Genomic DNA, 12,791 nt, shown 5'->3' on the forward strand with positions numbered 1-12,791 from the left:
AAAAAAGACTTTTGATCCTGCTTATGTTTGCCTGAGGCTTTATAGAGGAAGTAACTTGTTGAACAGGCAAGAGACCTCTTGTGAATATTAAATGTACGCATTTGCTGTTGAACAATTTAACATCTTTGGGTCATTATGTTCTTCTAAGTCTAGGCGATACTTATTTCTTGGAGGTTCTGTCTTGAAACTACTGATAATAAATGCAGTATGTTTAATAAAATCCTAACTAATCTCTCCAAGTGCCAAGAAAAACCTTTGCTATATAAGACGAGAGGCTTCTTAGTATACTGTAGAGTTGTTTTTATTTTTTGCATGTTCTTTTGCAGCTGATTTAACCTTTCTTTGAATTTTTTCTTTGGATAACCAAATTAGAAACTTCAACTATAAATATACTTTATTGACTTAAGTAGGACACAGTTTGTGTAACATACAAGGGAAACTATGAGGCAGCGTGATGTGTTACAGAACCTACAAGCTTTAGGACCAGAGACCAGGGTCTGTGCTTCATGGCTGTGTGGTCTTAAGCAAGTTGCTTGACATCTCTTGGTGTCACCTTTCTGCAATATTTAGTTATAAGTTATATTAAGTTATATATATATATGTGTAAGTTAAATATAAGTTATATTTAGTTATAAGGATATTAATACCTACCTATTGGAGAATGAAAATGAGATATTTGTAAGTACTTGGCACATAGTAGGTATTCCATAATTCATACATTTTATTCTTCTCAGTCTGTGTTTTGGGAATGATCAATATATAAAGGTTTGATGACCATCTCTTTAGCGGCCTCCGAGCTCTCTTGAGGCCACTGGATGGATGAAGCCTTCCAGCAGCCTTCAGGTTTGGTATAATAGTTGTTCTGCTAAAGCAGTAGTAACGATAGGTCACTGGGAATTAGATGAGGGCAATGGTCTGGAGAATACATAAAGTCAAACCAGCAGCGTTTTGTAGTGTCTCTAACCTGCTTATATATTGGATTTTAAAACAAAAGTGCAGAGTTTGCTTGTTTCCAGGATTTTTCCCAAACAGATTGCAACTCTAAATGCGCATTACTGAAAACTTCCTGTTCTCAACTTTGCTACTTTGAAGAAAGAAATATATACCAGTTAAATCTTTTCCAACAATTTGGATAACAACCACCCAAACTCTACAACAGACAAGATAAGGTCCCGCTGTGAACAGGACAGTGAATTTTTGAGGAAGCGCTCACACTGACTTGTTACAGTTTTGCCTTTTTAAAAATCCAGCATGTTATGCCATTGTTTCTGGAATAGTTATAGTTTATTGTGCTCTCTCCCTTTCCCAACAACCTTCCCATTAATATTGTACCTCCTTGACTCCTAAAAATCCCCTTTAAGAAGCTTCCTTAAGCAAAATATAGCATTGTACTTTCTTCTCATTCCTGTAGGACTTGATTTATAACTGTCCCTATAAAGTTCTTAGTCAAAGTAGTTGGTAAGTCTCAAAATTTAGGAGACAGATGGAGTTGAAATTAATTATGCGTTTTTTCCCCTGTATCTTCTTTTTCACTTTCTGTAATATCAGGTTGTAGAAAAACTTACCAAACACACCTTGATTTATTATAGGTGACCCCAAGAATTATTTTTGAGGTTTTTCATCTCATTTGATCTGATTTTGTTATTGGTATTTCTTAAAAGAATCAGGGGGAAGTAGAAAGGTTCCAAATTTATTTGGAAATAAAATTTATGCCATTAGAAATAACCACTTATTCGCCTCTTTTCCAAAAAGATGTCTAACTGTTTTCTCTGAGTGAGTGTAGGCTAGAGGCAAACTTCGCTATATAGCATGTATTTGCTAAAAATGATAGAAGCTTCTGGAATTCTAGAGAATAATTAGTTCCCAGTAAACATCTTTAATACATACATTTCTAGAATGGACAGTAGTCTCATATTTGAGTAACACCTTAGATTGCTATTGCTGTATAACAAATTACCATAAACATAGCCTAAAACGAAACACATTTATTACCATTATTTATTACCATTTATTACCATTATCACCAGTTTCCATGGGTCAAGAGTCTGGGCACAACTTAGGTAGTCCCTCATCTCAGGGTCTCACGAGGCTATAATCAGCATTTCGTCCAGACTGCATTTTGTAGTCCTGGACTACAGCTCTGAGTCTTCTTGCAAACTCTCGTGATTATTGGCAGAATTGAGTTCCTTATAGCTTTAAGACTGAGGTTCTGGCTTTCTTAAGGCTAGCTGTCAGCCAGGGGCCCTGCTTAGCTCCTACAGGTCCCTGCATTTCCTTGCCATATGGCCCTCTCATAGACCCCTTTATGTCATGGCAGCTTACTTCTTCAAAGGCAGCAGGAGAATCTCTCTGACTTCTACTCTCTCTTTTAAAAGGTTTGCCTGATTAGGTCAGACCCACCAAGGATAATAACCTTTTAATTAATTCAGATTCATCTGATTAGGGACCTAAATTACATCGCAAAAGTCCCTTCACCTTTGCAATACAACAACCTAATCACGAGAAGAACATCTATCATATTCACAGATACTGCCCACATTCAACTGGAGATTATGTAGAGTAGGTACCCCGGGGACCAGGAGCCTTGGGGCCATCTTAGAATTCTGACTACCACAAATATTAATGATGACTATAATGGAATATTTGTGAGTACTGTTTCTGGCCTTTGCTTTCAAGGTTTTCCTATTGGGCCTCTCACTTATAACTACCTTCAAGTAACAGAGTCATTGAATGACTAGAATTTCATGTTTGCCTGTGTCCCCTGGACACTATTTCAAACAACTCAGGTAGCTTAGGAAAATGGCAAAGTGGAGAGAAATTCAGAAAGTCTGATGGTTAGAAAACCAATGACAAGCCAAAATGCTTTTTGAAATCTGTCTTCTAGGGGTACCTGGATTGGCTCAGTGGGTTAAACATTGAACTCTTTATTTCAGCTCAGGTCAAGGTCTCAGGGTTGTGAGATCAAGTCCTGCATTTGAGGAACTGCTTAATATTCTCTCTCTCCCTCTCCCTCTGCGCCCCCCCTCCACTCATACATGTTCATTCTCTCTCATTCTCTCCGAAAAAAGGTTGAAAAAGGAAAAAAAAGAAATCCATCTTCTATTTTCTTTGCCACCATTGGGTTTTTTAGAGCAATCAATAGGAGAAAATGTCCCATTGAAACACAGCGTCCTGCTAAATTTCTGCTGCTTGTTCTATAAAATTCTTTATTTTTACATAGTGAAAAGAACTTTGGAGTAATAATTTGTTTGTTCTGGAAAAAAGGGCAGCATTTCTTTATAATCTTTTTTAAAAAAATCTGATGCTTCTGAAAAATACATTGAAATCAAAGTTTTGCTTTATTAAGAAAAAGTCAATCATTCATTAATCTGTACAACCATGGCATAACAGTTGTGCATGGATAATTGGTAAGAGAAATTGTAACAAGAAGCTTACTTTTAATCTAACGGGCAGAATCCAAATTTGATTTCAAAAATAAAAGTCAAGATTAATGTTCTCTCACTTTTAACATAAAGTAGTTTACTACCATTTTGAAATTTTATCCTGTCAATTAAGTATATGAAGCAAATTAACCAAAACATACATTATACATATGGAGAAAATATTAAAGTATATAATAAAGAAATGTGCTCAATATAAGTCTTTAAAAATTGAAAACACGAAGTAATTTTGAGATTCATGACAGCCTTAGGGTTCATCTTACTTGACTGTGATAAATTTAGAAGATTATACATAGTTTGGCTTGTTGTTCTTGAATGCAGACAGTATTTCTTTTCTCTTTAACCCCTTCAAGGAGAATTTGAATTTTGCTGTTTTTGAATCTGTTTACCAGCTTCATCATTCTTCATGTTCATGATTACCTGAATCTTACCTCTCCATTCCCCCTCTTAAAAGGGTAAATGTAAATGGTGGATTTAAGTCATGTCACTGTCTCTGCCGTATTTAGAACGGCATGGGTTGGAACTCATGAACTTTTCAAAGAAATGCTTCCTTTTCTGTGAAGGCAACCATTTGCTTTCTTTAATAAGTTTAGTTCAGATGCTGCGTTTCCTCAGTGACTCCATTGTCTGAAAAAGATTCTGCCATCTTAAAAGTTTTGACATTTTCATCTTCTGTTCTATTTCTGTTTCATGACACATAATTCAGGCATTTGACTGAGCTTAAATCAGTGGACTGGTTGGCAGCCTAAAAATGTGTTTTGCGCAGGAGAGGTTTGAATGAATTGAGAGGTTTGTTTACATTTTGGTTAACGTTTATTTCTTCCCTTTAATTTTTAAATTGGAAATCCTCTCTCTAATGTAGTTCTGTGATTATACCTTAGGCTAAGTTACTTGCAACGAATGTTGGTCCAAAACCCCAATCTATCCTAATGGTGTTAGGATATTGGTATGGTGTGACTTTGGTTACTGATTCAAAGAGCAAGGAAACATAGCTAAGTTGCTGAGTGATGTGCTTTTTCATTCAAATCATGTAGATATTGATCTGGAATGGCTGGAATCTAGATCTGCCCAGTTGGTGTGAAATCACACACCACTTCCTAATGTCTTTTCATGGTACCATGCAGATTTGCCTACCAACTTGCAATTTGTTTCTTTCATGGGGTCAAACTCTCTCAAGTTTTACTTTGTCGGTTAGTAAAGCCACAGATAAAGTTGAGACTGTGACACCTAGTTTAAATATCTTCTCAGGCCACTAACTGCATTCTAGACCCTTTGTTGGATATTCTGAAAATCGAAACACAAAACACACTCTATCCGTATAGAACCTGAAGTCGCACTCAAAGCTTGTGTTGTAGAACCTATGAAGGAAATCTGTGGACATAAATAACAAGGACGCATTTAGATACAAGCCAAACTAAGTTTTGGGACAGATCTTTACCTATAAAGTGCTTGGCACAGTGCATGTGAGTTAGTAACTACTCAATAACGGGTACCTGCTAATATAATATTATTTTTATTACTTCGTTTTCCAGCTCACCCCAATAATTCTCTGGTCATAGAATACAACATATGTAGACCTATGTGAGTAAAAGAGAGCTGATTCTTTTGACGTGCTTACAGACCAGTTTTGTGCTGCAAATTTAAGAGAGCCAAAATTTGTCCTGTGATGTGGAGAACAAGGAGTCATTTCTTTTATTTCTATATCCAAGTTTTCATTGTTTTAATTGGCACCCTACCAAACTGATCGATGCCTCCAGTTGTGTGTGTCAGCTTGGCTGCCGAGAACATTACAAACTCAGTAATTACAAGAGACCATTTTCCCATTATTTTCCTCCCAAAGAATTTTCTATGCTGGAAATGTTATGAAAACCTCAGAAAATATGATAAAAATACTATTTTTAAAAACAAGTTTTTATTGTATTTTCTTAACATAAAAGTAATATATGTTCATCACAGGAGAAACAAGCAAGCAAAAAGAGGCAATGAAAACCACCCAAATCCATCACACAGAGAACCCCCGTTAGAGTTTATGTGCATTTCCTTCCAGTTCTTTCTCTGCACAGAGACCTATATTTTTAAGTGGCCTCCCAGCACAACGTCCTATTTTATAATCACTTTCCATGTCTTTATTCCATGTCATTAAATGGAATGTCCTTTTTCTCTGACGGTATGATTTGGATGGGTTCGATCATATTTATTTAACCAGTTTCAATTGTTGAGCATTTAAGGATTTTTTACTTTGATCTTTTATTTCTTTTTTCTATTATAAATAATTCATTGGATGAGCAACTGAATTGTCATTGTTGTGGGTTTTTTTTTTTTTTAATGTGAAAATAGCTAAATTATTTAAAATGTGGAGAAGGTGCTTTCGTGCTTCAGCAAGGTACCTGGCAAGATGAAATGGTTGCAGATGGGGTCTTCATGTGCCTTTGAGAGCCTCCTTTCTGAAGGCTCCCATGGGCCACAGGCACACACAACTTGCAGGAAACTCTGGGCAGGGGCCCTCTGTAATTAGACAAGTTCAATCATGCCAAAAGGAACTGTGACTGAGTAGAGTAAGTTGAAGTCAATTCTAGGTGGACTTACCAAGGGGCCATTTTGTCCCCTGTTGGTTCCTGTGACAAATTCAAATTGATTCAAAACAAATTCTGTGCTCCCAGGTGGATTTCTTTTTTTAATTCTTTCAGTTTTATCTTTTAGTACAAGCTGCCGTGCCCTGAATTAAAATGTGCTTATCACTCCATCCTTCTTGCCAGGAATGCCATCTCCAACCACACTGAAGAAGTCGGAGAAGTCTGGTTTCAGCAGCCCCTCCCCTTCGCAGACCTCCTCCCTGGGAACCGCGTTCACACAGCACCATCGACCTGTCATCACAGGACCCAGAGGTGAGCCGCTCCCCAGCACCCTGGCTTGGGCTTAGATCATGGCCTTGGGAGCAGCATAGCAGAAGGAGAGACAAGGAGGCCTCTCCCAGAATGCTCCTAAAGGCAGTAAGTGCTCCAGTTTCTCCTCCCTGGAGACAGCTTTGGCATCAAACCCTGGATCCCTACCTCAGGCCAGAAGAGGGACCAAACCCCTCATTCCCTGTGGGATGTTGCAAAGAGGTGGGAGGTAATTTGAACTGAACCCAAATCAAGTCTGCCCTACAGGTTGGGCAAAAGGAGTGTGTGTGTGTGTGTGTGTGTGTGTGTGTGTGTGTGTTGTGTGTGTGTTTGTGTGTATTAGGTGAGTATATTTTCCTGTAGCTAGTTACCTGTTTTCAAGTAAGAGCTGTTTTTCATTCTCTCATCCCTGCTGATTCCCTTTCCTTGAAACCTGATTTCAATATGTGGCGTTTCGCACTGAGGCTGTTTGCATCACGGTGTTGACGAGCAGTTTTCACTCACTCCTTTTGAAGTGGTAGATAGTTTGGTTTTCGTTGCAATGTTTTCATTATTTTTGTCTCGTATGCTTTTAAGTTTATTATTAAAATGTGTCCACAAGAAATATGATTTGTATTTCACATTAAAGACAAACTTTAAACCTCAAGAGAATGTCAGCAAATCACTTAACTTGATCTTATTGCAAGATGAAAATATTTATTAGTTTGTTTATGAAACTCCCACAGTAGGAGTATGAATAATTGTAACCATGTTTACTTTCTTCCATCAGATTGTCGCTTAGGTAGGTCTGTGATCTACCAGCTGGTATTATAAAACATCCTAGAAAGTTATGGTCTCTTGTCTACTATTACATACGCCTGGGGAAACTGATATTTCTTGCATTCATCTGAATGTGAGACCCACAAATCTGAATCCCTTTGTGAATGCTTGTGAGCATCTCAGGGAAAAATGGCCGTTGAAGGGGCGCCCAATGCACACACGCAGAAATCACACTGATGAAAATAACTATTTGGACTATTTTTTTAAGCAATTACTATATCCACAATTATGAAGACTTACTTCCTCCATCTTTAAACATCTTGTGATCACTGACAGAATATTCTCAAGGTCCCTTATTATTTCACTTCTGTGGTGTGTACGTGTGTGTGTGTGTGTGTGTGTGTGTGTGATAATCAGAAAGGCAACTTATATATTTTTTATATATTTTTTTCTAACTTGAAACCTTGCATCCGAATTGGATTATGAATGAGTCTCTTTCAGTGGGGTAGTATTATGATATTATCCTCAGGGTCAGCATTCATTAAGCATCTTAAACTGTAGTGGAAAATAAAAGACATGAAGTCCTTTTAGTCAGAAGATTTTCGGTATCAGGGAGATAAGGCAGGTAATGTTTCTCATCTTTCTATGGTCAGGTTAACATTTTAAATGCTAAATGAGCGTTAAAAATAGAAATTTCTACGGGAACTCAGAAGAGGAAACCATAAGTTTCATTTGTTCATTAAATGACAATTTCCTGAGTGCCTGTCACTGGGAATTCAGTGGTTCCTGTCCTCATCAAGCATACAGTCTAGGGCAGAAGAGAGATGCAAGAAAATAAGCATTCAGAAGATGATGTGGAATGTGCTATTACTACTTTTTATCAAATAGACTTCAAAGTTTAGACAGCATTGACATGAAATCTTAAGAAGTCACTTACATGAATAGAGGGCATTCCAAGCAGAAGAAGGGTTCACAAGGTAGCGAGGTGATAAGGACTGGGAAGGACAGGATGTTAGCAATCAGGATAGCTGGGTGAGCTGCCTCTTTGCCTTCCCATTTATCTTGTGGATTTTTTTAATATCCTCGCCAATAAAATGGGACAGAACTGTGCTGAATGAACTTTTCCTCCCAACCTCCTATTCTTACATAGAGACATGATAAAACAATATTTGTAGAGACTCTTTGAGGAGCATAAAGCAATGTGCATATATTATCATTTAATTCAATAAATATTGAGTGCTCTCTAGGTGTCTTGCCTTAAAACCACAGTTCTACACATTATTATAGCAATTCTAGCATTTACCTGTGAGGGCCAAGATTGGGAACTTCCTCATGCTGGATACTTAAACACGTTTGCCAAAATCACCCGCACTGGGTTGAACCGGAGTGGACCTCCTTAGCCTTCAGAACAATGAGCTTTGATCTCCTATTCATACCATAAAAAAAAATGTTTGTGAGGAAAAGTGAAAGGTGCCTAGTTTAAGAATTATGGAATACCAAAGATTCTTTGTTTTCACCAGAATTCAAGATGGTTCCCAGCATCCTCGGTTCTCCTTTCTGGAAAATCTACTCAGGTACCCATTCTTACTGCACCCTGCACCCCCTTAGTGGTCCAGTAAAGGGAGTTGGAGTAATTTAGATGAAACTCTTCATTGGTGTCTTTGTGGCAAGAATCACAGAGTGGAGATGAGCTAACACGAGACATTTTGGGGCTAAGATACTTTTTAAGGTTGGTACTGAGCCTCTCTAAGAAATATTTGCTGCAGACGCCATATTGCTCTTTATTCTTCTCTGAACCAGATGGAAAGCTAATGCTTGGAATGAGATCACAGGATTAAGCTGATGTTTTAGGAAGATGATCCAAACTGAAGGAGAGAGAGTCTGACTGAATGAGCCAGTGTGGAGTAAATGTGATGTGTACATAAAGGAGACTTCAACCTCGATGCTCCTTTTACTGTAAAGAGTTGCCATAACCCAAATCAGCAGATCATTAGAGAATCCATATAGACAGTCGAACTTCAAAGGGCCTGGAAGAAGAGAAAGTTGTGTCCTTTATCAGGGTCCTGGGGCACAGGGACAGGGGAAGCTGTTTACTACACCGTTGCTCAGAATCACATATGTTCACCTCTGCATAGTATCCAGATTACAAGACTTCTGCTGCCTCCTTTAAAAACTTCTTAAAATTTATCTTGGGAATACCTTGACCAGACAAACACCAGTTTTTAAGCGTAACTGTGTAATAGATCTCAAAACCCAGGCCAGAGGTGATATTTTAACAGACCTACAGCAAAACAAGGTCACCTCGCTTAAAAAAAAAAAAAAACAAAAAAAACAATAGCCCTAATTTTTACTATAAACATAAGGCATATTTGGACATTTGGTGGACACTTATTACAAAGGAAACCTCTCTTTGAAATTGCAAAGCAAATGCAAAAAAAAGAAAAAAAAGTAGGGCCTTGTAGGGAGGCAGAATTGCACCATGGGTAAGGATAGAAGCTCAGTGGTCAAACGGACCAGTGTTGGAGCTCTGTCTCCACCACTGTTACCTTATACATTGTGAACCTTATACATTGCTTTACTTCTCTAAATCATAAGTTCCTCATCTATAAATTGGAGATCATAATCTCTACCTCAAGAGATTCATATTATCTAACGAGCAAATGAAATCATGTATTTGCAGTTGTTTGCACAGTGCCTGGAAATAGAATATGTACTCAAATCATGCAAACAAGTGAATCATCCATTTTCACCCAGGATTTGAAAATATCCTGCTGTCCCTACAGCATCTTATCCATCCCAAGACCAGCTCAAGTATGATTTTCTACACAAAGACCCCTTAGCTCCATGCAGGCTGCCATCACCTCACACTCCTCGAAGTCCCAAAGTCTTTCACACAAGACCCAGTGTCTTGCTTTGCAAGTTAATATATGTGTCTTGTTGCTGTGCTAGAATGGAACCTTTGGAAGGGAGGATCTATAACTTACACTTTTTGTTATCTTCATTGTGTCTCATGCAATGAATTTTATGCTCAAATATTGGTTGAATTTTATGCTCAAATATTGGTTGAATAAATAAAATGTATTCACATTGCATATCCCTTCCCTGACACTGACAAGACTGTATTGCTTCAGAAGAACTAAAGAGTGATAAATGTATAATAGTTCAGGCAGGACTTCTTTATAAAGAATGTCCAAGATGGGGAAGAACAATGGCCGTCCAGCCAAAGAAAGCTTTTGTTAAGATTATATAAGTAAAACTTTCATATAAAAGTTATGCTTTTTCTTAGTTTCTGCTATTCTAATCACTTCTCTATGTACATCGTGAAGGTAGTTGGTTTCTTAAAACAAATCCCCTCTTGGAAGTGGAGATGCAACATGGGGGGTTAAGGGGGTAGGAAAAGAATAAATGAAACAAGATGGGATTGGGAGGGAGACAAACCATAAGTGACTCTTAATCTCACAAAACAAACTGAGGGTTGCTGGAGGGAGGGGGGTCAGGAGAGGGTGGTGTAGTTATGGACATTGGGGAGAGTATATGCTATGGTGAGTGCTGTGAAATGTGTAAACCTGGCGATTCACAGACCTTAAAAATATATGTTTATAAAAAATAAAAAATTTAAAAAAAAAATCCCCTCTTGGACACTGGCTTTCTTTGAGGCTTTGATAAGTCACTTAACCTTGTGGCCTCAGTTTGGCCATCTGTATCATGGGGATAATCCTTGGCATCTATATAGTTAAAATTAGGTAAAGAGGTGAAAGCATTTTGGAATATCCTGGGGAGTGGAGTTTTTATGTTTCCATAAAAGAATGTATGTCATTATACATTATTAAAATTACTGTGTACTCTAAGCTGAAAGATTAGGCTTTCGAAGACTTTCTTTTATCAGCACTTAAAATTTCAACCATAATAAAGTATTTAATCACAACAGTTTGCTTTATTCATGATAATTGAAAAAAATCTTTGTTCTTCCCTTTGCTTTTTTAAGTGACAAGGTTGTTGGATGATTTGAAGAATCTAAATCCTTTTATTGGAATTATTTGGAGCAATCGTGGTATTTTAGAGTCTCTTGGAATTTCGTCTTCTTGAAACTTAGGTGTCTGCCTGAAATCTTTGCTATTTTCAAAAACAAGATAATAAATGATACTTAATTTAAGCATTTCATTTAATTTAATGCTCTACACTAAGGAAAGCAACTCTGCCTTAAGAATTTAGAAGTGGGGAAGCGCCTACAATGGTACACATTGCAAGACAGAAGTTGAAAATAATTAGCAAGTAAGCACTCACTGAGCCTTATCTAGAACCATAGAATTTGAGAATAGTGCTCTGGAAATCTGGTCTAATCCATTTCCTGTATCAGCTAAGCATGTGTTTGATTGCAAGTAACAGAAGATCAACTAAACAGGTCGTATTTTTCTCAAATAAAAACAAGTGTGTGATTCAGGACTGTGATAGTCCAAGGGCTGAGATTTTATCTCTTAGCCTTACTTTAGTGCGTTGTGTTCATCCTCCTGCTCTGACCTCCTGATCACAATGTGGCCACTGTGCACCTGCCTCACATCTGCATTCCAAGCAGAAAGCAAGGCCCGCTCATTCTGACACCTTTTATAGAATGTTGTGCAGCCTGGTCTGAACTACACCACATGATCACCTCTAGCTGCAAGAGAGGCGAGGAAGTCTACATTATTTTTTTAGCTGAACACACAGCCACTCTGTATAAAATTAGGGCTTTATAAGTGGGTAAGTGGGAGGGGAATATGTGGGTAAACGGTCAGCAATGTATTCCACATTACTCCTGCAGATGAGTGAGCTCAGCCGAGACCAGAAATCAAGTCTCCAATTCAGTGCCTCTTCCATTATATCACTAGGTTCTACCTTTTTCTCCCCCAGTGGGAGAAATAAACTGTATTTATTTAAACAATTAATTTGTTTTCACATTTTTTATTAGTCGAAGACATAACATAGCCATTTAGATCTTTTGATAAGCATGACATAACCCATGTTATCCTACTGAGTTTTTTAATAAGAGCCATAAACAAATCACTTGACCTCTTTTTATTAGCCCATGAATCCTTGCTACTGGTAGTGCAGGCTTTCTGTTATATGCAAGTCACTTCAATGCACAATTTTTGAGGTCAGTGTGACTTATTTGATATTAAAATCGACTTGCACACTCCGCTGTCTCTCTAGGGATCCGTTCCTTTTTCCCACCAGTACTTATGGAGCACTACAGCGGGTACAACGTGCTCTATTAGTTGCTGAATAGAATGACCAAGAGAAGCTGGGACTCTGGCCTCGGATTGCTTACCTCCTGGTGGATGATGGGGCAAGAAAGCCAGCAGGTGTATTACTGTGATAGGGGAAGCTTAGGGTGCTTTTGGGGACAAGGGCATCCTGATATAAAACCCCTGTAGCATTTGGCATCGTGAAGAGTCCAAATAAGCATAAGACTTAACGCCTTGGGCGCCTGGGTGGCTCAGTCTGTTAAGCGTCTGCCTTCAGCTCAGGTCATGATCCCAGTGTCCTGGGATCAAGTCCCACGTCAGGCTCCCTGCTCTGCAGGGAGTCTGCTTCTCCCTCTGCCCCTCCCCCAACTCGTTCTCTCAGTCTCTGTCTCTTTCTCCCTCTCTCTCAAATAAATAAATCAAATCTTCAAAAAAAAATAGTAAGGACTCAAGCCCTCTTCTCCCATGGAGTGCCTTCTCATTGTAAG

General features: G+C 38.2%; 1 protein-coding gene across 6 annotated transcripts in view; it reads left to right on the top strand.

Moving 5' to 3' along the window:
- The window catches only part of NFIA (nuclear factor I A), a 362,345-nt gene that overhangs the window by 281,891 nt on the left and 67,663 nt on the right, over positions 1 to 12,791 (top strand). For all 6 annotated transcript variants that reach the window (XM_032839786.1, XM_032839787.1, XM_032839785.1 and 3 more), the window contains exon 7: positions 6,197 to 6,325. In XM_032839786.1, the coding sequence (XP_032695677.1) occupies positions 6,197 to 6,325 (129 nt within the window). The remainder of the gene's footprint in view (positions 1 to 6,196; positions 6,326 to 12,791) is intronic.

This window comes from Lontra canadensis, unplaced genomic scaffold, assembly GCF_010015895.1.
Source record: "Lontra canadensis isolate GAN:19392208 unplaced genomic scaffold, GSC_riverotter_1.0 scaffold109, whole genome shotgun sequence".
NCBI classification, from domain to species: domain Eukaryota; kingdom Metazoa; phylum Chordata; class Mammalia; order Carnivora; family Mustelidae; genus Lontra; species Lontra canadensis.